Source organism: Aquarana catesbeiana, linkage group LG04 (assembly GCF_042186555.1).
Source record: "Aquarana catesbeiana isolate 2022-GZ linkage group LG04, ASM4218655v1, whole genome shotgun sequence".
Taxonomy (NCBI): domain Eukaryota; kingdom Metazoa; phylum Chordata; class Amphibia; order Anura; family Ranidae; genus Aquarana; species Aquarana catesbeiana.
This window is the reverse complement of record NC_133327.1, coordinates 197,236,748-197,263,061: the sequence shown is the minus strand read 5'-3', so window position 1 is coordinate 197,263,061 and position 26,314 is coordinate 197,236,748. Positions and strand designations below refer to the sequence as shown.

Below are 26,314 nucleotides of genomic sequence, written 5' to 3'. Positions count from 1 at the left end.
GTACATTGATGGGGCAGATGAGCAGGGGGGTTACAGTGGTGGGACAGAAGAGCAAGAGGGTACAGTGGTGGGGCAGATGTGCAGGGGGTTACAGTGGTGGGGAAGATAGCGGGGGGTTCAGTGTTGGGGCAGATGTGAAAGGAGGTGCATTGGTGGGACAGATGAGCAGGGGGGCTAAAGTGGTTGGGAAGAAGAGCAGGGAGTACAGAGGTGGGGCAGATGTACAGGGGGAACAGTTTTGGGGCAGAGGAGAAAGGAGGTACATTGGTGGGACAGATGAGCAGGGGGTTACAGCAGTGGGGCAGAGGAGCAGGGGACACAGAGGTGGGGCAGAGGGGTGCAGAGGAGGAAGGAGGTACATCAGTGGAACACATGAGCAGGGGGTTACAGTGGTGGGGCAGAAGAGCAGAGGGGACAGATGTGCAGGAGGTACAGTGGTGGGGCACATGAGAAAGGGGGTTACAGTGGTGGGGCAGATGAGCAGATAACTTCAGTGTTAGGACAGATGAGAAGATGGTTGAGTGGTGAGACAGAAGAGCATGGGGGTACGGCAGTGGAGCAGATGTGCAAGGAGGTACAGTGGTGGATTAGATGAGAAAGGTGGAACATTGGTGGGGCAGATGAGCAGAGGGTAACAGTGGTGGGACAGAAGACCAGGGTGGTACAGTGGAGGGGCAGATGTACAGGGAGTTACAGTGGTGGAACAGATATGCAGGGGGTTACAGTAGTGGGTCAGATGTGCAGAGGGTTACAGTGACGGGGCAGATGTGCAACGGGTTACAGTGGTGGGAGAGATTTGCAGGAGGGACAGTGATCTGAGGTGTGAAGGTGCATGAATTCGGGCTGATCTGAAGTGTGGTGTTGCAGGAATTGGGGCTGATCTGAGGCATGAGAGTGCAGGATGGTAATTGCTTACTAATACTCAAGTAGTTTACAGCATTTACTTTATAAAAAATCCTTTTCGTGATTGAGAGTGTGAAGTTGACATTTTTTGTTATTAAATCGGCACACCCAAGTTCTTTGAAAACTATTTTCGGCACACTATGCCCAAAAAGTTGCCTACCCCTGCTGTAGTTGGTCATTACATATGCAGACTCTTTCCTGTTTAGTATAATCTTGTACCTTGTACCCTTTTATCTTATTGCAAGTCTCTGATCCTTGGAAAACAAAAGATTCTCTGCAGTCTCTAATGCCATCAATCAATCAGAATACTCCTAATAGCCAGAGACCATGTGATCCAAATTGCCTAGTCTGCAGTCACATGAGAGCACAACGGATCATTTTTTTTTTTTTTTTGTATGCAAGGCAAGAAAGGGGTAATTTGTATACTGAAAATAGTGATATACTTTGGTAATAACATGTCCTAGTGATTCATCTGAAGTATGGTAGGTCCCGCCATATGCAGCAAAAAGATGCTGGCTTAAATTGTCTATACATTCTTGTAAATGTGAATATACCTTGATAAAAAAAAAAAAAATATAAAGTATGCATACTCAATAATAGACACAGTGCAATCTATAATGTGATGTAATGCTGCATTACACTATACTGTTATTGATGGGGAATACAGTGCATATCACTTAATACTGCTGGGAATCCACACAGACACCAAGACTAATGTAAGTAATCCTTTTAATGCCTACAGAAAAATAAGGTGATGCATACAAAGTAGCAGTTTCCTGAAGAATGTTGTGTTATCTTGTCTCCTATTTACTACTTAGATTAACAGCTACATAAAAAATGACATGGTCGGGAAATAAGCTAGCATTTCAAGAAGGGAAGGTGTGTAAAAGTATTCAGGTCATTCAAACCATCTCAAATCACTTGTTAAAAAGATAGAAACTGTACAAAAAGTACCTATGTGTTTAGCAACACAGTTATCTGTCTGTGGCTTCAAGACTTTACAGCTATGCTAACAGGTTTACCAGGAAATGAATGTCTTGTGGAAGATCATTTGCTTGGAAATTCATTGGGTTATTAAGTACAGGGCTATCCCTAGTAACAACGCAGGGAAAATGGCTTTACTAAACTGGTTATTGTAGTTCAGTTTTGCAGATCATACTACAAGAAAACGAATAGGACTAATAGTTGGATTCTTAACAGTCCAACATCTCCCCTCAAAATACATTCCCCATTAAGGGAAAGCTGAGAGAGAAATATACAAATTAATAATGGACTGGCTGCACTGAGTTAAAGAGGACCTTCAGTTATTTTTTCAACTTTCCATCTATTAAATCTTCTGTTCTTGTTGTTTTAACTTTAGATAGTAAAACATATTTTTTCTGCCAGTAAATACCTTATGCAGCCCACTTCCTGTTTCTTGTCTGGTCATTAGCCTAGGCTTATGACATCATGCACAGCTCTCTTTCTCACTCTCTTGAGAGTTTGCCAGGAAGGGAGGGGGGGGGGGGGTGAGTCATAAGAGGGCCAATGAGAGCTGCAGAGCTGGAGGTGTGCTTCTGTGTGTCTGTGTAAATCCAGGAAGTGAACAGGCGTCAGCTTCAGCTGCCCACAGTTAAAATGGTTGCAGCCATACTCAGTGGAGGGAGATTTCTGCAGCATATTTGGCAAGTACAGAATCACAGTGTATATAAAATAATATGCAAAGTGGCTGGAGGAAAACTTCGGAATGGCAAAGATGTTTTTATTACAAGTTTATGTAAGCAGACTAAAGTTCCTCTTTAAGTTAAATAAAGGGATTTAGATCACCCTTGCTTCCGCAGGTAGGGGCAAGGGGGGGAGTGACCCCCTGGAATCGGCAAGGGTCCACTGTGGCCGCATCTGTAGCTGTGCTGGCTCTCTGTGTTTGTGCGAGTCAGCTCCACAGCTGCTGCAGATCTGTGTCATTGAGTTTACAGAGCTCTTTACTGCCACCTCTGGCTGCTTCCTGTATGTGCGATCCTCGTTTGCTGTCTGTAATGTATTTTCACAGGGACATGTGGAAACAGGACCTGCAAGAAGGAAGACCACCTTACAAGTGGGGGCTGTAAGCACAAGTGAAGGGAGGAGGCCGTTTGTTTACAGGGGGGGGGGGGGCAGAGCTGTGTGTGTGTGCTTACAGATATGTGTGTGGGGACCTGACATATATACAGATGAGGGGGGCAGCTGAGTGCATACAGGTATGATCAGTGAAGGTGTGTGCCAGATATGGGGAAGATCATATCATCTGTCCTGTATACAGCTATATACACCCTTCTTCCTTCCTGTATTCCTCCATCATCATTGACTGCAGATATACATAATCTGTCCTGTATATATAGCTGTATATACAGCTAGCTGTATATACCCACCTTCCTGTATGTATATAGAGACCTTCCTCCATCATCACTGACTGCAGATATACATCATCTGTCCTGTATATAGCTATATACACCCACCTTCCTTCCTGTATATACTAATACCATCCAGCCCCTCTATATACACATACTGTACACCCTCCATACTGTACAGGCCACATTTGATGGGCACAATGAAGCTGCAATTGATGGGCACAGTGAGGCTGTATATGATGGGCACATGCCTGCGCTTTATGTGATAATGACTAAGCCCATCCCCTTCATGACATTGTTGAAAAGTGGCAGAGCATGGATGACCTTAAAATGATGCCACCCCCCCCCCTGAAAAAAGTTCTGTGGACGCTAATGGTGGAAAGTTAGAACTTCTTTTCATGTTTTATTGCTGCTTATGACTCCAGTGGGGAGACTTCCTCTTACTTTTTATCACTTTAATACCAGAACCCAGGGGAACAAAGGGGTTCTTATAACTGGAAGGCACAGCCAACAAATAATAAATAATAATATAAATAACTAAACAAATAATAATAAATAATAACTACCCCACAGAATTTATAACTCTTCCAGTGTGCTTCATAAACCAACACCGTCCTAGGTGGGAAGAATCCCGTATACCAAAAGCTAAACCTCTAGCAGCTTTTTTGCCATTTATGTCCCATTGGGAGCATGTTCCTTTACTTTCTGTTTTGTAAACTAAGATGTGTGATGAAATCTCTTCAACGTTAGTGGAACAGACAGATGTCATTGTAACAAGTGTCCCCATCGAATGATTTTACCTCAATTTCTGTACTGGTAGCAAGTGTAAGGCTGACCACAGGTCAGCCTGTAATTGTAGGAGGAGTCAGGCTGCATAAAGCCTGCCCTCCTTTGCCTCCTTCCTTGTGGTCGTAGGATCTCGTGTCCCACCCATCCATTCCCTCTTTTCTTTTCATTTCATTTCATTTCATACTTGGGTATGCCCCCTTTTAGGCATACTGACCACATGACCCAGGCACACTTCAGATCTATGTTCTCTGTTGCTCTTTGTTCCTTTCCCACACTATCCACAGATTAACTCAGAGTACAATTCAAAATTTGACTTCACATTCAGTGATCAACTCTCCCTACGGAGGACAACAATGGCAATAAATACCTAACAGGGGTTTCAATCCCTTCCCACTCTATTCAGAACATGGGCGGCACAGTGGTGCAGTGGGTAGCACTCTCGCCTTGCAGTAAGAAGGGTTGCTGGTTCGAATCCCGACCACGACACTACCTGCCTGGAGTTTGCATGTTCTCCCTGTGTCTGCGTGGGTTTCCTCCGGGTACTCCGGTTTCCTCCCACACTCCAAAGACATGCTGGTAGGTTAATTGGATCCAGTCTAAATTGGCCCTAGTATAGGTATGAATGTGAGTTAGGGACCTTAGATTGTAAGCTCCTTGAGGGTATAGGGACTGATGTGAATGTATAATATATATATATATATGTAAAGCGCTGCGTAAATTGACGGCGCTATATAAGTACCTGAAATAAATAAAATAAATAAATAATAACTAAATAAAAAAAAAGGCTGAGAATTTGAGAAAAGGCTGAGAATTTGAGAAAAGGCTGAGAATTTGCCAAAATTTCTCCAAAGAAATTGAATTTTTTTTTAGAAGAGATTTGAGTGCTCTTTAGTTACAGTAGATGTAATAATTCAACATTGCTTTATTTGAAAACAATATAATTACATAGTCAGGTTAAAAAAAGACACAAGGCCATCTAGTTCAACCATAAAAAGAAATACATAAAAAATAATATCAAACAGTCCCATATACCCAATCCTATAACCACAGTATGCTGTTTTATAATAGTTTTTTAAGGCCCTATTCACACTTACATTTCTGGGATGGCTGAAAAAGTCCATGTCTGTTAAAGTATTGATGTGCATAGGTTCTATACAGCAGATCATGGCAACCAGTTCCTCACTCAACAACTTTACCCAATCTTTAATTGGCTGATAGAACCCAACAAACGTGTACAGAACACTTGGAATTGCACATTAAAGGGTGAATTAAAATGCATAACACACATGGAATGGTGTGAATCCAGCCTAAAGAAAACATTTCGTTTTTCATGTGTCCAAAATGCAGAATTATAAAATACAGACACAATAATGTGCAGGAACCTCATATCATTACTTTATGATAACCAACCTGTAAAATAACAATACAAAACAACAGCTCCAATGCTTCCAATCTATTATGATTTCTGCTGGCTTTTTAACATCCAGCTCCTGAATACAGGAAGAAAATGTAACAGACCGTCCATCATTTTATTTCCGATTGCTCATCCAGAGTCCAGAACTGTACACATGATGACAGGGATTTACAATCTGTTTACATCAGATGGTAATGACAAATGGATAACTAGAATCTTGCCATCCTGTTTCCCCTGGCACATATTCATCTTTATTTGGGCTTTTTGTTCTTTTATGATTTGGCTCTTCACTGATATTTACCGAATGCGGCACACATTGTAAAACAAACCACTTGTCTCCCAATTCAATAAAAATGTGCAAAGTGTAAACGTGCTCCTAATTAGATACAGCCACTTTTGGAACGCCAGTAAGGCTTAATACCCTACTGCAATTAACATATTATGTATCATGATGGACAAATATTGACAGATGTTTGTACCCAATTAATTAAACAATTACTAGTATATTCGCATCTAGCAACCACGCAACCTTCTCCATTATTTACTGATTACTGAAACTGATGTACATTTTCAGATTTAGTAATCAATCTATAGGCAGTTATAGTTCATTATTGAACCACACATTTCTCAAAATAGCAAACAATTGCAAAGCACTGCAACAGTTTATGTATTTAGTGTGCTTTCTATATAGACAGATGTTTGTCTTTCCATACCAAAACCAGCCGGTTTATAGCAGTGTTATAAGCATCACTTTTAACGAGATACCAATTTCAAAGTAATCAACTGTTTTCTCACATATAATTGTAAATGCATACAGTTGCAATAAAAATTATGTGAACCCTTTTGGAATGATATAGATTTCTGCACAAATTGGTCATAAAATGTGATCTGATCTTCATCTAAGTCACAACAATAGACAATCACAGTCTGCTTAAACTAATAACACACAAAGAATGAAAAGTTACCATGTTTTTATTGAACACACCATGTAAACATTCACAGTGCAGGTGGAAAAAGTATGTGAACTCCTAGACAAATAAGATCTCCAAGAGCTAATTGGAGTGAGGTGTCAGCCAACTGGAGTCCAATCAATGAGATGAGATTGGAGGTGTTGGTTACAGCTGCCCTGCCCTATAAAAAACACACACCAGTTCTGGGTTTGCTTTTCACAAGAAGCATTGCCTGATGTGAATGATACCCCGCACAAAAGAGCTCTCAGAAGACTTACGACTAAGAATTGTTGACTTGCATAAAGCTGGAAAGGGTTATAAAAGTATCTCCAAAAGCCTTGCGGTTCATCAGTCCACGGTAAGGCAAATTGTCTATTAATGGAGAAAGTTCAGCACTGCTGCTACTCTCCCTAGGAGTGGGCGTCCTGTAAAGATGACTGCAAGAGCACAGCGCAGACTGCTCAATGAGGTGAAGAAGAATCCTAGAGTGTCAGCTAAAGACTTACAAAAGTCTCTGGCATATGCTAACATCCCTGTTAGCGAATCTATGATATGTAAAACACTAAAGAAGAATGGATTTCATGGGAGGATACCACAGAGGAAGCCATTGCTGTCCAAAAAAAACATTGCTGCACGTTACAGTTTGCACAAGAGCACCTGGATGTTCCACAGCAGTACTGGCAAAATATTCTGTGGACATATGAAACCAAAGTTGAGTTGTTTGGAAGAAACACACAACACTATGTGTGGAGAAAAAGAGGCACAGCACACCAACATCAAAACCTCATCCAAACTGTGAAGTATGGCGGTGGGGGCATCATGATTTGGGGCTGCTTTGCTGCATCAGGGCCTGGATGGATTGCTATCATCGAAGGAAAAATGAATTCCCAAGTTTATCAAGACATTTTGCAGGGTAACTTAAGGCCATCCGTCTACCAGCTGAAGCTCAACAGAAGATGGGTGTTGCAACAGGACAACGACCCAAAGCACAGAAGTAAATCAACAGAATAGCTTAAACAGAAGAAAATATGCCTTCTGGAGTGGCCCAGTCAGAGTCCTGACCTCAAACCGATTGAGATGCTGTGGCATGACCTCAAGAAAGCGATTCACACCAGACATCCCAAGAATATTGCTGAACTGAAACAGTTCTGTAAAGAGGAATGGTCAAGAATTACTCCTGACCGTTGTGCATGTCTGATCTGCAGGAAATGTTTGGTTGAAGTTATTGCTGCCAAAGGAGGTTCAACCAGTTATTAAATCCAAGGGTTCACATACTTTTTCCACCTGCACTGCGAATGTTTACATGGTGTGTCCAATAAAAACATGGTAACATTTAATTCTTTGTGTGTTATTAGTTTAAGCAGACTGCGATTGTCTATTGTTGTGACTTAGATGAAGATCAGATCGCATTTTATGACCAATTTGTGCAGAGATCCATATCATTCCAAAAGGGTTTGCATACTTTTTATTGCAACTGTATTTACATGAAGAACTGTGAAGTAAAAGGCATAAGCTGGCATAGAAAGAGGGGCATGGCTGCCTCTGACTGCTAGTCTCTCAATTACTGTTCTGCTCACTTTACTCCTTGCTGGGGGGAAAGCTGTGCCTGGGGACGTGCAGTACAAAGATCTCCTTGCTTAATCCATTCAGTGGATCTGTGCTTTCTGGTCCTCTCTTGATGCTGCTGCTTTTTGAATATTCCTCCAGCAGTCATAAAATCACCAGTCATCAGCGAGGCAGATCTGAATTAAAAAAAGAGCAAAGTCCTACCTCTATCATGGGGGTGCCCTCCACATAGAGACACAATGCAGAACAAAGTATGGTAAATCAGGAACGTGGGAAAGATCAGCTTTGGAGAGCCCACGGGCAATATGAGTGACTAGGCCTTTGCCGTCAGCTCCACTGATCAGGACCTTAAGGAGGAACTGCATTCTGCTCATATAATCTGTAATAAAAACATCTTTGCCATTCTGAAGCTTCTCTGCAACCACTTTGCATATTATTTGATATATACTGTAATTCTGTACTTGCCAAATATGCTGCAGAAAGTTCCCACCACCAAGCCTGGCTGCAACCATTTTAACTGTGGGCAGCTGAAGCTGCTGCCTATTCACTTCCTGGATTTACACAGACACACAGAGGCACACCTCCAGCTCTGCAGCTGTCATTGGCCCTCTTATGACTCATCCCCCCCTCCCTTCCTGGCAAACTCTCACAAGAGTGAGAGAGAGAGCTGTGAATGGTGTCATAAGCCTACACTTTTTACCAGACAAAAAACAAGAAGTGGGCTGTATAAGGTATTTACTGGCAGAAAAAATAATGTTTTACTATCCAAAGTTAAAACAACAAGGACAGAAGATTTAATAGATGGAAAGTTGAAAAAATTTACTAAAGTTTCGCTTTAAGGCCCCTTTCACATTTCTGCGACTTATCCTATGACTTGGGACTGCAAAGTCGCATGACAAGTCGTACCCCATGATTTCCAATGAGTACCGTTCATATCTGTGCGACTTCAAAGTAGTCCCTCTGACTTTGATGCGACTTGAGATCCATAGACCTCAAGATTACACAGGCATTGCTTCATGTTGCGTCAAAGTCGCACAGCAAAGTCACGCAACTTTCAGGTTGTACAAGTGTGAAAGGGGTGTTCTGGACAACTTTCTGATTAGAAACTGCTTCTACAGCTGTAACCAGATGGATTCATCAGTACCTGATGGATCCATTGAATTAATCTTAGTGCAGCTGATGGTCCAAAAGGAATTTAACCCTCAACTCACTTTTCTTAAACAAATGTAGCAGCTTTTCATCAATGCCAAGAGGTAAAGCAGATAAATCAGGTGGAATCATTCCATAGTTCCCACTTATCCAACACTTAGTATGTTTCTACCTTCCCCATAGTCATTCTCTTTTGGTGTCAGAAATAAGAACAGTCTGTTCTCCTCCACTGCAATTTAACTGTGGAAAGCTACATTTGAAGAAAATATCACTGATTGGTTGCTCTGGTCCAACTGTTGTGCTCTGGTACAACAGTCATTTCTAAACTGTTTTATTGCAGTTCAGTTTTGGGCACCATTTCTCAAAAAGGATATCTGGGAACTGGAGAAAGTGCAGAAAAGGGCAACCAAACTGATAAGAGGCATGGAGGAGCTCAGCTATGAGGATAGATTAGAGGAACTGAATTTATTCACTCTTGAGAAGAGGAGAATAAGGGGGGATATGATCAACATGTTCAAATATATAAGGGGTCCATATAGTAAACTTGGTGTTGAGTTATTCTGTTTACGGTCAACCCAGAGGACACGGGGGGCACTCTTTACGTCTAGAGGAAAAGAGATTTCATCGCCAAATACGCAAAGGTTTCTTCACAGTAAAAGCTGTGAAAATGTGAAATAGACTCCCGCCAGAGGTGGTTCTGGCCAGCTCAGTAGATTGCTTTAAGAAAGGCCTGGATACTTTCCTAAATGTACATAATATAACTGGGTATTAACATTTATAGGTAAAGTTGATCCAGGGAAAATCCAATTGCCTCTTGGGGGATCAGGAAGGAATTTTTTCCCCTGCTGTAGCAAATTGGATCATGCTCTGCTGGGGTTTTTGCCTTCCTCTGGATCAACTGAGGGTATAAAATTGGGTATATTGGATTGTACGATATTTTTTATTTTATTTATTGTTTTTAAGGTTGAACTGGATGGACTTGTGTCTTTTTTCAACCTGACTAACTATAGCTGGAGCAGAAAAATGTGCAAGTGACACAACAAGGTACGATTGATTCATCCTGTCGTTACTTTATAATGATTGTAGTAACCCATCAGATGAGTAAACAAGTACATATGTTACAGGAAGGAGATTCTATTTAAAAATGCACTGTTGGCTTCTTTTATGCAACCTACCATGCTGTCATATAATGCTAATCATATACTGTAGCATATTCTTTATCCTACATTACAAAAATATAACAAATAGAAAATGTAAGAGCTGTAACTTTAGGGTTCACCATGGCAGCTACCACTTATAAACCTGCAGTGTTAAAAGTTGCTTAACCAAAAAGGGAAGGCATCGAGTATGTGTATTTTTGACACACAAGAAAACAAACCTTTCCTTCAAGTGCCTCATTCTTATTCTGTAGCATCTTTATAACTTCGCTATGCCTTTGTCTTTCGATCTCAATTTCCATATTGGCTTCTTCAAGAAGCCTTTGCTCCGTTTCTTCAAGCTTCTGTATAAACCTCTGCCGCTGATTCTCCAGTTCATTCTGGATCTATAGAATGAAATGTACAATACGGTGAACACCATGCTAACATCAATATATGTGTGTTTCCTACAACAATATAACAGCATCAACATTGTGCATATACTATATATCTATATACACTAGATTACCAAAAGTATTGGGATGCCTGCCTCTACACACATGAACTTTAATAGAATTCCAGTCTTAGTCCCTAAGGTTTAATATTGAGTTGGCCCACCCTTTGCAGCTATAACAGCATCAACTCTTCTGGAAAGGCTGTCCACAAGGTTTAGGAGTTTGTCTATGGGAATGTTTGACCATTCTTCCAGAAGCACATTTGTAAAGGTCAGGAACCGATGTGAACGAGAAGGCCTGGCTCACAGTCTCTGCTGTAATTCATCCCAAAGGTGTTCTATCGAGTTGAGGTCAGGACCCTGTGAAGGCCAGTCAAGTTCCTCCACACCAAACTTGTTCATCCATGTCTTTTTGACCTTGCTTTGTGCACTCATGCGCAGTCATGTTGGAACAGGAAGGGGCCATCCCCAAACTGTTCCCACAATGTTGGGAGTATGAAATTGTCCAAAATGTCTTGGTAGGCTGCCTTAAGAGTTCTCTTTACTGGAATTAAGGGGCCAAGTGCAACCCCTTAAAAACAACCCCACACCATAATCCCCCCTCCACCAAATGATTTAAACCAGCAAGGCCCATAAAGACATGGATGAGCGAGTTTGGGGTGGAGGAACTTGACTGGCCTGCACAGAGTCCTGAGCTGAACCTGATAGAACACTTTTAGGATGAATTAGAGCAGAGACTGCGGACCAGGCCTTCTCATCCACATCAGTGCCTGACCTCACAAATGTGCTTCTGGAAGAATGGTCAAACATTACCATAGACATTCTCCTAGACCTTGTGGACAGCCTTCTGAGAAGAGTTGAAGCTGTTACAGCTGCAAAGGGTGGGCCAACACACTATTAAACCCTACGGACTAAGGCTTGATTCACACCTATGCATTTTTAGTGCTTTTTGCAGATTTTCTCTACAGAACGTTTCTCATAGCAAACCATGTTAAATGGGCTGCAGTGCAAATCTGCAAAATGCATAGGTGTGAATCAAGCCTAAGACTGGGATGTCATTAAAGTTCATGTGCATGTAAAGGCAGGCGTCCCAATACTTTTGGTAATATAGCATATATATATATATATATATACACAGTATCTCACAAAAGTGAGTACACCCCTCACATGTTTGTAAATATTTTATTATATCTTTTCATGTGAAAACACTGAAGAAATGTAGTAGTGAGTGTACAGCTTGTATAACAGTATAAATTTGCTGTCCCCTCAAAATAACTCAACACACAGCCATTAATGTCTAAACCGCTGGCAACAAAAGTGAATACACCCCTAAGTGAAAGTGTCCAAATTGGGCCCAAAGTGTCAATATTTTGTGTGGCCACCATTATTTTCCAGCACTGCCTTAACTCTCTTGGGCATGGAGTTCACCAGAGCTTCACAGGTTGCCACTGGAGTCCTCTTCCACTCCTCCAGGACGACATCACGGAGCTGGTGGATGTTAGAGACCTTGCGCTCCTCCACCCTCTGTTTGAGGATGCCCCACAGATGCTCAGTAGGGTTTAGGTCTAGAGAAATGCTTGGCCAGTCCAACAACTTTACCCTTAGCTCCTTTAGCAAGGCAGTGGTCATCTTGGAGGTGTGTTTGGGGTCATTATCATGTTGGAATAATGCCCTGCGGTCCAGTATCTGAAGGGAGGGGATCATACTCTGCTTCAGTTTATGTTGGCATTCATGGTTCCCTCAATGAACTGTAGCTCCCCAGTGCTGGCAGCACTCATGTAGCCTCAGACCATGACACTTCCACCACCATGGTTGACTGTAGGCAAGACACACTTGTCTTTGTACGCCTCACCTGATTGCTGCCACACACGCTTGACACCATCTGAACCAAATAAGTATATCTTGGTTCCAGTAATGCATGTCTTTAGTCTGCTTGTCTTCAGCAAACTGTTTGCAGGCTTTCTTGTGCATCATCTTTAGAAGGGGCTTCCTTCTGGGATGACAGCCATGCAGACCAGTTTGATGCAGTGTGGGGCGTATGGTCTGAGCACTGACAGGCTGACACCCCCCCCCCCTTCAACCTCTGCAGCAATGCTGGCAGAACTCATATGTCTATTTCCCAAAGATAACCTCTGGATATGATGCTGAGCACGTGCACTCAACTTCTTTGGTCGACCGTGGTGAGGCTTGTTCTGAGTGGAACCTGTCCTGTTAAACCGCTGTATGGTCTTGGTCACCGTGCTGTAGCTCAGTTTCAGGGTCTTGGCAATCTTCTTATAGCCTAGACCATCTTTATGCAGAGGAAAAATTCTTTTTTTCAGATCCTCAGAGATTTTTTTGCCATGAGGTGCCATGTTGAACTTCCAGTGACCAGTATGAGAGAGTGAGAGCGGTAACACCAAATTTAACACCTGCTTCCCATTCACACTTGAGACCTGGTAACACTAACGAGTCACATGACACCGGGGAGGGAAAATGCCCCAATTTGGACATTTTCACTTAGGGGTGTACTCACTTTTGTTGCCAGCGGTTTAGACCGATGTGTGTTGAGTCATTTTGAAGGGACAGCAAATTTACACTGTTATACAAGCTGTACACTCACTACTTAACATTGTAGCAAAGTGTCATTTCTTCAGTGTCGTCACATGAAAAGATAGAAGAAAATATTTACAAAAATGGGAGGGGTGTACTCACTTTTGTGAGATACTGTATATAATAGAAATGTGGGCCACAGCAACCAATTACAATGTCTCGTTCTTTTTATAGCAGAATTGTAAAAAAATAGCAATTTCTCATTAGTTATGACCTTTTTCCTTCACCTATAGAGTAGAAATAGCAGTTTTAAGATTTCAGTTGCTGGTTTGTTCTACTTCTCAGTGAGCTTAGCATACTCCCACCAGAATGCCCTGCAACTCTCAATTATCATGTCCACTGAAAGCCAAGTGATGTCTTCCTACCTTGAATTCTTCATATTGTTAAATAACTAATAACCAGGACATCTATTATGTGACATATGTCTTGTGGGATGGGCTGAAGACACAAACAACCACCTACTTTTGGAGATTTCCAATATTATAACAATTTGAGCTTCTCAGATTGATAGAGTAGAAAACAATAGTGCCCACCCATAACCTATTTTTGGAGAATTTGACCATTAGCTAATGCAAAGAGGAAACACGTGGATTGTTAAATAAGGGGAAATCAGGATTGTAATTAGAGAATTACAGTGTGCTCTCTATTGATAAGACAATGTACAATGTAGGCGTAATGCAGGCCAGACATGCATAATGCACAAAATGTAGTTTGTAATATTACCACCACAGTGGGAACCTACTCATCATACTGTGAGAAAAATGTGGGTTTTGAACACATAACACAGGAAATCTAAAATTACATTCAATCTCTAAGTACTGAACTAACAGCACGTAAATTATCAAAAGCCCCTAAACTTAAATGTGTTCTGCAAACTGACAGAAAATAAGATTTTTCTGGTTTGTTCCATTTATTCATATATATAAATAGTCCTACGTTTACCTGACAGCATCATCAAGTTTTATGTCATTTCCAGTAAAGGACTGAATGATTCAATGTTCTCAGTAAGGGTATAAACGACCATCAATTAAGACTATTATTTACGGTTTCTTATGATATAAGTTTTATACAATTTTTTTTTTACTCTTAGAAACATAGAAAAGAGACTGCCCATTTTTTTTTGTTACTGTTTTCTTTTTTCGTTAACTGTATTGTCTGAGTATAGATCTATGTTTGTCCCATGCATGTTTGAAGCCATTTACTGTTGACTGTCACTCTCGATACATTTTGTCCCCCAGGCCTTTTACCATTTTTGTTACCTATCTCTGGACTTGTTCTATTTTTATCAATATCTTTCTGTTAGACTGGCCATACATTATACAATTTTCTTCTACAGTTTTTCTTTAGATTTACCAAAACCATATAATATGAGATCAAACCTAAACACTTTCAATTTGTGTGCAATCAGGCAGGTCCTTGCACTACATAGTTGAAGGTAAATCTAAAGGAAATTGAATAAGAAAATTGTATAATGACCCCAGCCTAAGTGAGGTCTCTAGAACTGGACACACTGGGGGAGATTTACTAAAACTAAAGCACACAGAATCTGGTGCAGCTGTGCATTGTAACGATTTAGCTTCTAGGTTTAAGCCCAGGATCACACTGACTGCGGGTTAGAAATCGTGCAAGTTCAGCTGAACTTGCACAAATTTATACCCGCATGTCAGTCTGACTTCGGGAGTGATTTCAGAGACATCTGTGTGGGTTCCTGCACAGATGTCTATTTAAATGGCCCCTGAAATCGGCAAAGTAGTGCAGGAACTATTTTTGGGAATAGGTGCTGCGCCGCAAAGTCGGCGTCACACCGATTTGGACGGTTCTATTGCCGGCAATAGCCACAGATTTGGCATGCAATTTGACATGTCAAATCGCATGCCAAATCGGCCTGATGTCAACGTGGGCTTATTGCAAATGCTTAATTGAACAGCTGCACCAGACTCTTTGTGCACCAGTTTTAGTAAATTTCCTCCTATAAAGGGGAATCAGAACCTTCTTTCCTCCTGCTGGTGATCCCTCTAGTGATGCTTGAATCCTTGAATTCTGTTTGCAAAAGGAGTCTATTCTGTCTCTTAAAGGAGATTTTGATACTTGGAAGGTATAGACTATTTTTTTTTCTACAGCCTATAGTAAGGAATATAATACAATTGAGAGCAAAATCAGCTTTCAGGTTTTTTTTTTTTATGGTCAAAGCTTAATCGTACAAGCTGAACTTAGAAGCTGATTGGCTAACATGCAGAGCTACACCAGAATTTGCACTCTCCAGTTTTAGTAAATCACCCCCTTTATGTCTATCCTCAAAACTGATTCCAAATATATTCACAAGTACTGACTGAAGGTATCAGATGTATCAGTATGGGAACTCCGACTTTAGGCAAAGTTTTGCTCCCAAGTTATTTTTTTAGAAACAAAAATGAGTAAATCTGTGTGGCTCACTACAATGGGAAGAGAGTTTTTCTCTATACCAACTAAGAAAATATATATCATTTGAAGTACTACAAGAACTGTGACAAAAGTGTGCCATGTGTAAGAAACAATATGGGAGTCATTTACTATAGCGCGAATATGCGATAGCACGGTACATGATAATAGTGGAAATGCCAATGGAAAATCACGCTAATGCCAGCGAACATGCCTGTCAAATCAGCATATAATAGTTGAAGTCAATGGGACTCGAACTTGCAAAATCAAAAGTCCTCATTGAAGACTTGTATGCAAGTTATTTGCCATTAAAAGAGTATGGGGACCCGGGTACTGCCCAGGGGGACAAGTATCAATGCAAAAAAAAGTTTTTTAAACAATCGTTTTTAAAAGAGCAGTGATTTTAATGATGCTTAAAGTGAAACAATAAAAATGAAAAATTCCTTTAAATATTATGCCTGGGGGTCTCCTTAGTCTGCCTGTAAAGTGGCACATCTTTGCGATGTCTAGAACAGCAATAATGACATTTCTAAAAGGAAAAATGTTATTTAAGCTTGCTCTAAAGTATTGCTGACTCCTGGCAATATAGATAAAAAAAAATGAAAAAAACGACCACGCAAAAATTAAAAAAAAATTGAAGTGGGCCCCGCCCCCCAAAATCCATACCAGACCCTTATCCGAGTGTGCAGTCTGGAGGTCAGGAATAGGGGGGGAATGAGCAAGTGCCACCCACCCTCTTGAACCGTACCAGGCCACATGCCCTCAACATGGGGAGGGTGCATGGGGACAAGGGCCTCTTCCCGACAATCCTGGCCGGTGGTTGTCGGGGTCTGCGGGCGGGGGGCTTATCAGAAGGTCTGGTATGGACTGGGGGGACCATACGCCGTTTGTTGTCTTGATTTTTGAATAGCCGGATTTTTGGAACTCCACTCCATAATATTATTGAATACTTACATACCATTGCATGCATTTGAAGAGATAAAATGTGGCATTGGTTATTAAGCATTCGCCTATTGTCAGCATATGCTGCTAAGCTGTAAGCTTTGCAGTTTTTATTTTCACAGTATATAGCTGGTTGCTAAGCAAGGGTCGGGAAGCTGGCTGCCACGTCCTTAACAACTGATGAGTCATCAGCTGTCAGTGGGATTCCCTGTAAAAATAAATTGCCGTCCAAAAAAAATTGCGAAGAAATATGGCGTGGGGTCCCCCCCAGGTCCATACCAGGACATTCGGGTCTAGTATGGATTCAGAGGGGACACCCCCTCCCCCAAATTTTTTTTTTCAAAAATGGCATTCGGTCTCCCCAAAAATCCATTCCAGACTATCCGAGCATACAGCCTGGAGGTCAGGAAAGGGAGGGGACGTGCAAGCGCCCCCTCCTGACCCATACCAGGCCGCATGCCCTCAACATGGGGGGGTGCTTTGTTGATGGGGAAAAGGGCATGAAAGTGATGCTCCAGCATTTGACAATATAGTTAGAAGGGCCCTGCTCAAAAGAGCTTACAATCTACAAGGGCGAGACACTAAAAATTAGCCACATTAAACAAATCACATTAGAAAACCATGGATATAAATCAAGCTAATAACAAGCATGACTAACCTTTTTTTGTGAGCAGAAGTCCTCGCCCCAAACCCCAAAAAAGTTACATGGCATAATTATCATAAGCAAAAACAGACAAAATTAATACAAAAGCCAAAAAGGCAGCGCACAAACTACATTGACACACAAACACACACAGCAGGAATGAATTACCAGCAACCTTCCTTTTTATCTTAACTATTACATAGCAGTTGTTAGTCTAACATGAGATTTAGAAGCAATCATCAAACAACAGCCTTAGTGGGGTGTGGGTCAGGAATTATGCACACCCCCAAAACCCACAAAGACCATATCTATTTGTAACCCAATATACACACTGCAAAGAAAAATTTGGGCCTGTTCTAAGGTCAAACACATGCCACAAATGCCTTTAAATAACCTAGCTAAGCTTGCTAGCACACTTCCACCCACCCAGTAAAGGACACATCCTCCAGTGTAATTGATTCTGTCTCTTCATGTAGGCCCCAAGTGCTCACACCTGTTCATTAGGAACACACACTCTTTACAAATGAAAAAATGCCTCAGCATTGATATCTGTGCAGGGTAAATCTCAAAATAAAACATGTCCAAGGCTCTGCCCATGATCAGTGATCCCAAAAATCTCCAAATCACATTACCAACGGCTGGGACCAAACTTGTACGTTGTTGGGCATGTGGAGGGTCCAAAACTGGAAATGACACCTTTGTGAGGGGTGCTTCATACAAATTGGTGACAAAGCGCATTCTTCATTCATCATCAGCATACAACATTAAAATATGTGTGCAGTATCACACCAGACTTAGACATCCATATCTGTGCCAAAATACCCCAGTTCTAGATTTGGTGCAAATCCACACTTACTTGATTTATAATGTTATTTTTTTCTTGGGGTTCCATTTTGTAAAACCCATCAAAAATGTCATCACTGAAAAAGAAGCCAGGTAGCAGGATTGGGATTCACACTCAATGAAGTGCTAGCCTGTGAGCCACTGTGCTGCCACATGTTTGTAGGCTGTATCTCTGTGGTGTAGATCAGTCTTAAGTCCCAGGGATGCAAGAAGTTAATCAATGCAGGTGTACTGTGGAAGGCCAGAGAGCCAGTGAACAACCTGTTTCTGGCATATGCCATCTGTTCTGAAGGCTGGATATGGCTGATTACTGTCAGCATGCTGAGAGCTAAACAGCTGTCATTTTGTGGGTTTTTGCTTGGTAAGAGTCTGCAATTAGTGGTGGTGTGGAAAGGTGGAATTACATTAGTCAGGAGTTATTCTTCTTGATTTATTCTGTGATATTTGGTGGTTCTTGCTGTGTGAGTGTAGAATAGCAATGGAAATAATAAAAAACACACAAAACCATGACTCTTTTTAAATTTACATAAACAATGATATTTTTTGTGGTTTGTAAAGACACCTGTGTGAGTTTGGGTAAAGATTTTTGTGAGATGGACAGTGTAATGGAAATTTGTAAGTTCTGTATAAAATTGTATTCTATTTTGTATGTATTGCATACTGCCCTCACTGTGCACACAGCACTAATAATGTTTTCAGTACATGTTTGCATTCTTTCGAGTCCTGATTAGAATTAGTCTGCCTATGTAACGCCCCTTTTTACCATAAACGTACAATTGTAATATTAATGTGATACCTACATTATCATGTGTATAAAAACCTTTAATTGCGTCATAATAAAGAAGAACAGTTATTTGGAAAGATGCTGAGCGTATCTTTTGTGTCTGTTTCCTACTGCAGTAGTTATTAATTTGGAACCACTAATCAATATGAGGATAGGAGTTGCCTATCATGAAAATGTCCTGGTCAAGTGGCGAGCCAGCCAGGAGGGGCTTTACAGGTGACCCTGAGTATCTGAAACGAGGAGCTTGAGATGATCCGGGAATTTCTGATAATCAGCCGGCTGAGGTAAGCCTTTTGCTTACATTTGAGTCATCAGAATTCCTTGATCGGTAAGGCATTTTCAGGACAAAGGGTACCTATTTTACTCCCCTTAATCAAACTGTATTGATTGGTTATATGTTATGTTGTCACTGTCTACTGTCCATCGGAGTGTTATAGATAGTAAAGGGAAGAATAGTGCTGTTCACAGGTATATGTAGTACATCAGCTAGATAAAGTAGTTTAGAGGCAAGAGGGTATAGGTACACGTAGAGAAGACTGGCCAGTCATTATGGGCATTAAATTAAGTAAGGCAATGAAGGGTAAGAGACCCTCAAAAATGCCCAGCACAAGAGGAGCGCTATATATGAACCAAAGGTGCGGTTCCGCCTATACTGAGCCCCTAGATTAATGGTTAAAATGGACAGGGATTCACAATGGCTAACTGGGTTACCAAAGTCCACAGGGACTAAGAAACAGAGTAAACAGCTAGAGAAACAGCTATCTATGTGAGCAGCTATCTATGTGAGCAGGATGGATCAAGGGTGACAATTAACACTAGAAAGAAAGGGACATTTTCATGTTAAGTTGTGGGATGAATTTGGGGTCAGGCACTACAACTAGTTAAGTTAAAAAAGAGTAATGAGAGTTAAAACAGAATACTTTATATGTTGACAGAGAGGGAAGATGGGATGAGCACTATGGCTACCTGTCTGATCATAGAATCATAGAAGCTAGAGTATGTGAAGTATGGTATTACAATACATTGGAAGCAAAGGATATCAGAACAAAATAAGGAAAGCAGAAGTTAAGCAAGGAAATATTAAAAGAGTTAAAAGAAAGTGAGAGATATGATATGCATGTGTTGTGTACAAATGGGAAAAATGTAAGTAATTTTAGAGATATATATTTGTGTATGTGTGTGAATGCTGGAACCTTTAGTTCTATCGCTTGTGTGTGTCATGTATGCAGATGTGACCCCCTCCTTTGTGCTCTCATGAAAGAATGTGGGTGGGATGAGAGGTCAGTGATAAACTGGAAGGATACCATTCTAATTTCAGTTTTTTAGACAAAACATTTATAACAAAATGTGCCAGGTTAACGAATCTAATGATAAATAATGTGATCACAATTATTTTTTAATCTGTTTTCCAAACATGGTAAAATGAAGGTTACATTTAACCGTGTATTACACAAATTGAATATCCTTTGATAGTGGAGACAGAGCATTTAAAAAAGAAAAATTAAGTAAAATTAAGTAATATGTCTCCCTTTAAGGAAATGTATCTGTGGATAAATATTATATATGAGTATTAATTTCTAATATGAGTTTAACAATTTTATTAATAATATAGATATATTGAAACTGGTTTAGACAACCTTTGGTTGGAAATGAAGTCCAGGTTAATGGGGGAATTTGTAAAAATGGGATTAGTTTAGATTAACATAACAATTTTATAATTTTACATTTATTGAGTGGAAAAAAAAGATTGAGATGAGGTAAATTGAAATACAGCTGCCATAATGTTTAACAAAGCCAAGATGGATGGGATACATAAGAAGTTTTCCTACAAAAATGAAATCTTAAGGTTTGATAATAACTTGATGTGAGGTCCATGATGTGAGAGTAATGATAAATAAAATTTAAATATAACAGACCCATCACATCAAGTCCACACACCCTGTTAGGATAGATGTCACCTGCAGCCAGTTGTTTTATAGTTTTTGATGTGGCTGAGTGCTTTCTGGTCCATCATACAGATTGTTGGTCCTTGTGTTTTTATTTATTTTTATTTTTGAAATCCAAAGCAGAACATGTGGATTGTGAAATGATGTGCCCTTTTCCTTGTAAGTGCCGTGGTATAAGCAGAAGAATATTTTGGATTTATGGACATCTCTGCATGACCGCAGGGTATTATCATTTATTATAATACTGCCAGGAAAAGTTGTCTTTTTGAAACATGAAACAGGAGTTCTTACACAAACAGCAGGATAGAAAACAAGCCATTGTAATATATTTATGCAAGCTGGACCCAGTAATGAAAGGTTCATCCCGATATATCAGAGCTGTAGCTTTATGCAAAGGTGCTAGACAAAGTTACAGACATTATTTTGGTCAAATATTTAATTTTTAATGGTCCCACATTCTGAGCAGCAAATATACAGCTAACTAAATGTTTGTCTAATGAAAGGTTTAAAATATGAGTTTGTACAAATCTAACAATGATAAATGCGTACATTTGAATCCAGCCACCTTATTGCCTCTATTGGAGGAGGCTGGAGACAAAGGAAAAACCACATGTGTTAAATTGAAGGTGTAGGAATCAGCTGCTGTGAGCCCAGTGCAGGACACACTTCCTGAAGACCCAGATATTTATTTTTTTGTAGCGTTATTCCCGGTTTTATACTGAGGATGCAGTTTATCACCCAGAAGGATACTCTGTATTTAGTCATTGGATCCTTTCCCCCAGCTCCAGAAGCAGAGCTCCATGTTTTAGCAAAGCCTGGGAGATATAAAAAGAGTGTATATTTATATAGATAGTCGAGATATAAAGAGTTTTTGGTTCCATTTGAAGGGCCAGAAGTTTGTTTTTACTTTGGCAGGTAAACCAATCAAGCATGCTAAGTTAATATGATCGGCTGTTTTCAGCCTTCCAGGTTCTTGCTGAGGTAGCCATACTAACATTAAAACTCACACATGGAAGCAGACCAGGCGACTAAGGATGCTGCATTTACAGCCCCGGACACTTGATGGGTCTGTGCAACTCACAGATTCCACCCTAGTTCTGGCCCAGTATAGCTGGGATTAACAATTCAACTTTAAGGACCCCAGAACGAGAAGAACAAGTGGTCCACAAGGGGCAACTTCTTATGAAACAGGACTTTGGAGAAGGTGATCATTTATGTCTGCCAACCACTCTTTTCCCTCCAGCTTGACACATGAACCGTGTCATCAGTCACAAGCAGTTATGGCTGCCTTAGTAAATGAGCGTGGGATAGAGCCAGGGTTCACCACAGTTGTTTTTATAACATACCACTTCTTGTTTTACCTGTTACCAAAGGTGTTACCAAAAGCTGAACATCCCTTCCAGAGATTACAAAAAGATACAGATACAGATGCCCAAGTCAGGATCTTACGAGTATGTATTTTGTCTGTATGGACATGTTTTCTGGATGTCCAGTGGCAAATGCTACTGCAAAGGCCACAGTAAAAAGTGTTATCAGAAGTAGTTTGTAAGTACAGAGTGCCAGAAAGTACAGAGAGTAACAGAGGAAATCATTTTTATAGGAGAGTCCTTACTAGAAGTTTTGAGGTTTTATTTTTATACCCCCTACTGTCTACAATGTAGCAGACAAAGTAGAGTAAGAAACTAGAAAACTTTTGCCTGAATGTTTTCTTCTATTTTATCAAGCCCCTAAGGGGATGTTGGACTCTCTCCCTATGGAATTTGGTTTGGGAGTGTGTTACTCACTTGCTTATATTTTGTCTCAACAGCTGAAGTCCTCCATTTGGATCTCACAGAGAATGTTGCTGATCTTTTAAGGTTTTTGACAAACTCATTTATGTGTTTTCTCCCCAATTCCAGATCCTAAAAGTTTGGAAGGATCTAAAACTAAAGCCAGGTGACTTGTGGATTGTTAAGATACATTTATATATAAGGAAATCTTTGGAGACTCAATACAGCATCTATTTCATGTACAAGTTGTGCAAAACTTGAAGGATCACCTGGATCCACACCAGACACTGCAAAAATTACTAAATTAAAGAAATCTTTGTGTTTTATTTGTTTCCCTCTTGCGATCACAGTCTAGGGTACTTTTTGATTCAATTACTTTAATTGTAAGGGATATGTATATTTGAAAAGTAGTTTAGCCACGTTGAAGGTATATTTGTCTTTTGTACGTCTTCCATTTTATGTAGAATTGTCTGTGTTTACATATGCTGATAAGCCAGCATGCCAACAATTCAGCTAGAAGGCCATTCTGGCCACAGGAGTATACAGCCAGTACTCTGCCCTCACTGTGCAACAGCACTAATAATGTTTTCATTACATGTTTACATTCTTTCGAGTTCTGATTAGAATCAGTCTGCCTATGTAACGCCCCTTGTTACCATAAATGTACAGTTATAATATTAATGTGATACCTATGTAATTCATTGTGTATAAAAACCTTCAATTGCGTCATAATAAACAGAACAGTTATTTGGAAAGATGCTGAGCGTATCTTTTGTGTCTGTTCCCTACTGCAGTAATTATTCATTTGGAACCACTAATCAATATGAGGATAGGCGTTGCCTATCATCAAAATGTCCTGGTCAGCAACAAGTGAAAGTGACAGAGAAAAAATATTTTACCAAAACATTCTAGCATTCTTAAAAAGAATATAGATGATAAAGAAACATTGTTGCTAGGACAATTTCTTTTAGAGAAAGATACATTCATCTCAACAAGAAAAGTTTTTTATTTTAGGGAAGTTACAATCAGAATCAGTGGCTGAAACTTGCATTGGGCTACATAAATCTAAATTTCACTCCCAAAAACACTTTTTAACCCAGCGCTAATTTTGGTATTTACTGTAAAAAAGCCATGGGAATTAAAATGATAGTAGTTTGCATGTCTGAGCATGCTCAGTTTTGTTGGCACCCAGTTGTAAAGAGATGGGGAATTTATCTCCTCTTAGACTTTTAAGATATTTCAGTGTAGAAATCACTTTTTCACACACTTTAAAAGCAGATTATCTTTAAAAAAGATACCACAGATTTCAGTACCATTTAGGAGATCATATCATGCTCTAAACATTATTTCCATGTGCAATAGTCATGGTCCTAACAAGAGTAAGGGTTTGGCTGCTATTTGTTGTCTGGGCGCTACAGTGAATTCGATTTTGGGAGTATTTGTTCGCCAGCGTTATTGTGAATTCCGTCTGGGCGCTAATTAGCGCTATTTGGCGTTTTGAGCACTAATTAGTGCGCGATCGCATATTCGCGCTATAGTAAATGAACCTCCTATGTTGGATGCACTATGAGGCCTTTGAAAAAGGGAATGGGAGAACATATCACAGACTCCAAGGGGAGTCTACTAAACCTGGAGATTGCAAACATTGGTGCAGCTCTGCATAGAAACCAATCAGCTTCCAGTTTTTTGTTTTTTTGTCAAAGCTTAATTGAACAAGCTGAAGTTAAAAGCTGATTGGCAGCCATGCACAGCTACACTAGATTCTGAGTGCTCCGGTTTTAGTAAATCTTCCTACAAGTGACTTGTCCCTCTAATGCAGTGTTTCTCAACTGCAGTCCTCAAGGCGCCCCAACAGGTCATGTTTTCAGGATTTCCCTCGGATGAAAGGGCTGTGGTAATTACTAAGGCAGTGAAACTGATCAAATCATCTGTGCAAAATAATGGAGAGCCTGAAAACATGACCTGTTGGGGCACCTTGAGGACTGGAGTTGAGAAACACTGTTCTAATGTCTCTTGGCATTTTTGAACCAGCATGGGAAGAGTTAGCAGTGTTCTATTTCCAGACTATTGACAGAGTGGTTATTGGATTAAGAAAGGCTGATGTAGGAGCCAGCCTTTTGTCTGTGGAAGCTTTTAGGAGTTACCATTTAGGTGCTAAAATGTCAGAATGTCTCAGTTATTACTGGGATATTGATTTTTTTTTTTACAGGATATTTACGAAAAATAGTGTATGTTTATCTTTTTTATTGCATGTATATTCTAGTATAAAGATTTTTTTAAAGGATAAATTCATCGTTCAAAAAAAATAATAAATGCACATATTTTTGCAGGAAAAAAATGTATATGTATTTTTTTTTCACAGGAACCTGTAAAGCATTGCATCTACAATCGGTGGATCGTGTGTGCAATGTCAGGCTCCTGTAGACTTTTTCTCCAGGTTCCTGCCCATACTGAGCTCCGGACTTTCAGTTCCAGAGATGGAATGGTCTACAAGTGCAGTGATTAAGGCCTCGTTCACACCATGGTGCAGAGACATCAGTTTTTCTGCACGCGTTCTGCAAGGGCACAAAAAAAAAAAATTCTCTATGTGCCCTGTTCACGCCATAACGTGTAGATTTTTTCTGCTCAGGAATCTGAAAAGTGTATGCAGTTTTCTGCACAGAGAAAAAACTGACATGACATCAACATTGGTGTGAATATGGCACAAAACTGATGCGCATGAAAACTGATGTCCAGTATGGGGTTGCAACCTCATCCCTTTAAACCCAAACACATATTAATTACACAGGTTCTGTGGCTGATTAAGGTGGTAATTAAACTCACTTGGTGCCTTATCTGCTATAAACTAGCCTCAGAACCTGTGTAATTCATATGTGTTCGGGCTTAAAGGGATGAGGTGGCAACTTTAATGTCCACATGTATGAAAACCGATGTAAACTGATGTGAAACTGATGTCTCTGCTCGTTCCTACCATACGTGCATGAAAACTGATGGGAACTGAAGGGAAAACTGTGCAGATTTCACTTGCAGAGACATCTGTTTTCATGCACGTTGACATCAGTTTACATCCATGTCAGTTATGTGCCATATTCACACCACTGTTGATGTCATATTACGTGCAGAACACTGCAGACATGTTGCAGATTCTTGCGCAGAAAAAATCTGCATGTTGTGGTGTGGTGTGAACAAGGCATATAGCAAACCATTATTTTGTTGTGCCCTTGCAGGACCCATGCAGAAAAACTGACACCTCTGCACCATGGTGTGAACGAGACCTAAAACTTCCTTCCACAGATATCTGTGAATGAACGATGCGGCTGTGTGGGTGGAGTCCACCCACAATTACAACAATTTCAAATGTGGCAGTGGAGGAACCCCTGCACGCTGTCCCAGGGGGGTTTCGTTAGTACTGTGGTAAATATTACACCATAAATATGGGAGTAACATGTTGCAAAAGGTGGAGTTAGTCTTTAGCATGCAGATGGCAAATATTTAGTAAATTGGTTGCAATGGGTTACTCCTCTATTTTACTTTCCAGGCAGTAAAGCCAAAGGGTGAATTCACACATACTGCGATGACAGGCATTTTACTGCATTGCAAGATGTCTGTCACTGCAAGGACACACAGGAAACAATTGCTTCCTATTAAGT

General features: G+C 40.4%; 1 protein-coding gene across 1 annotated transcript in view; it reads right to left on the bottom strand.

Moving 5' to 3' along the window:
* The window catches only part of LEKR1 (leucine, glutamate and lysine rich 1), a 283,385-nt gene that overhangs the window by 11,661 nt on the left and 245,410 nt on the right, over positions 1–26,314 (bottom strand). Inside the window, exon 11 of the mRNA XM_073626080.1 lies at positions 10,516–10,680. Within this exon, the coding sequence (XP_073482181.1) occupies positions 10,516–10,680 (165 nt within the window). The remainder of the gene's footprint in view (positions 1–10,515; positions 10,681–26,314) is intronic.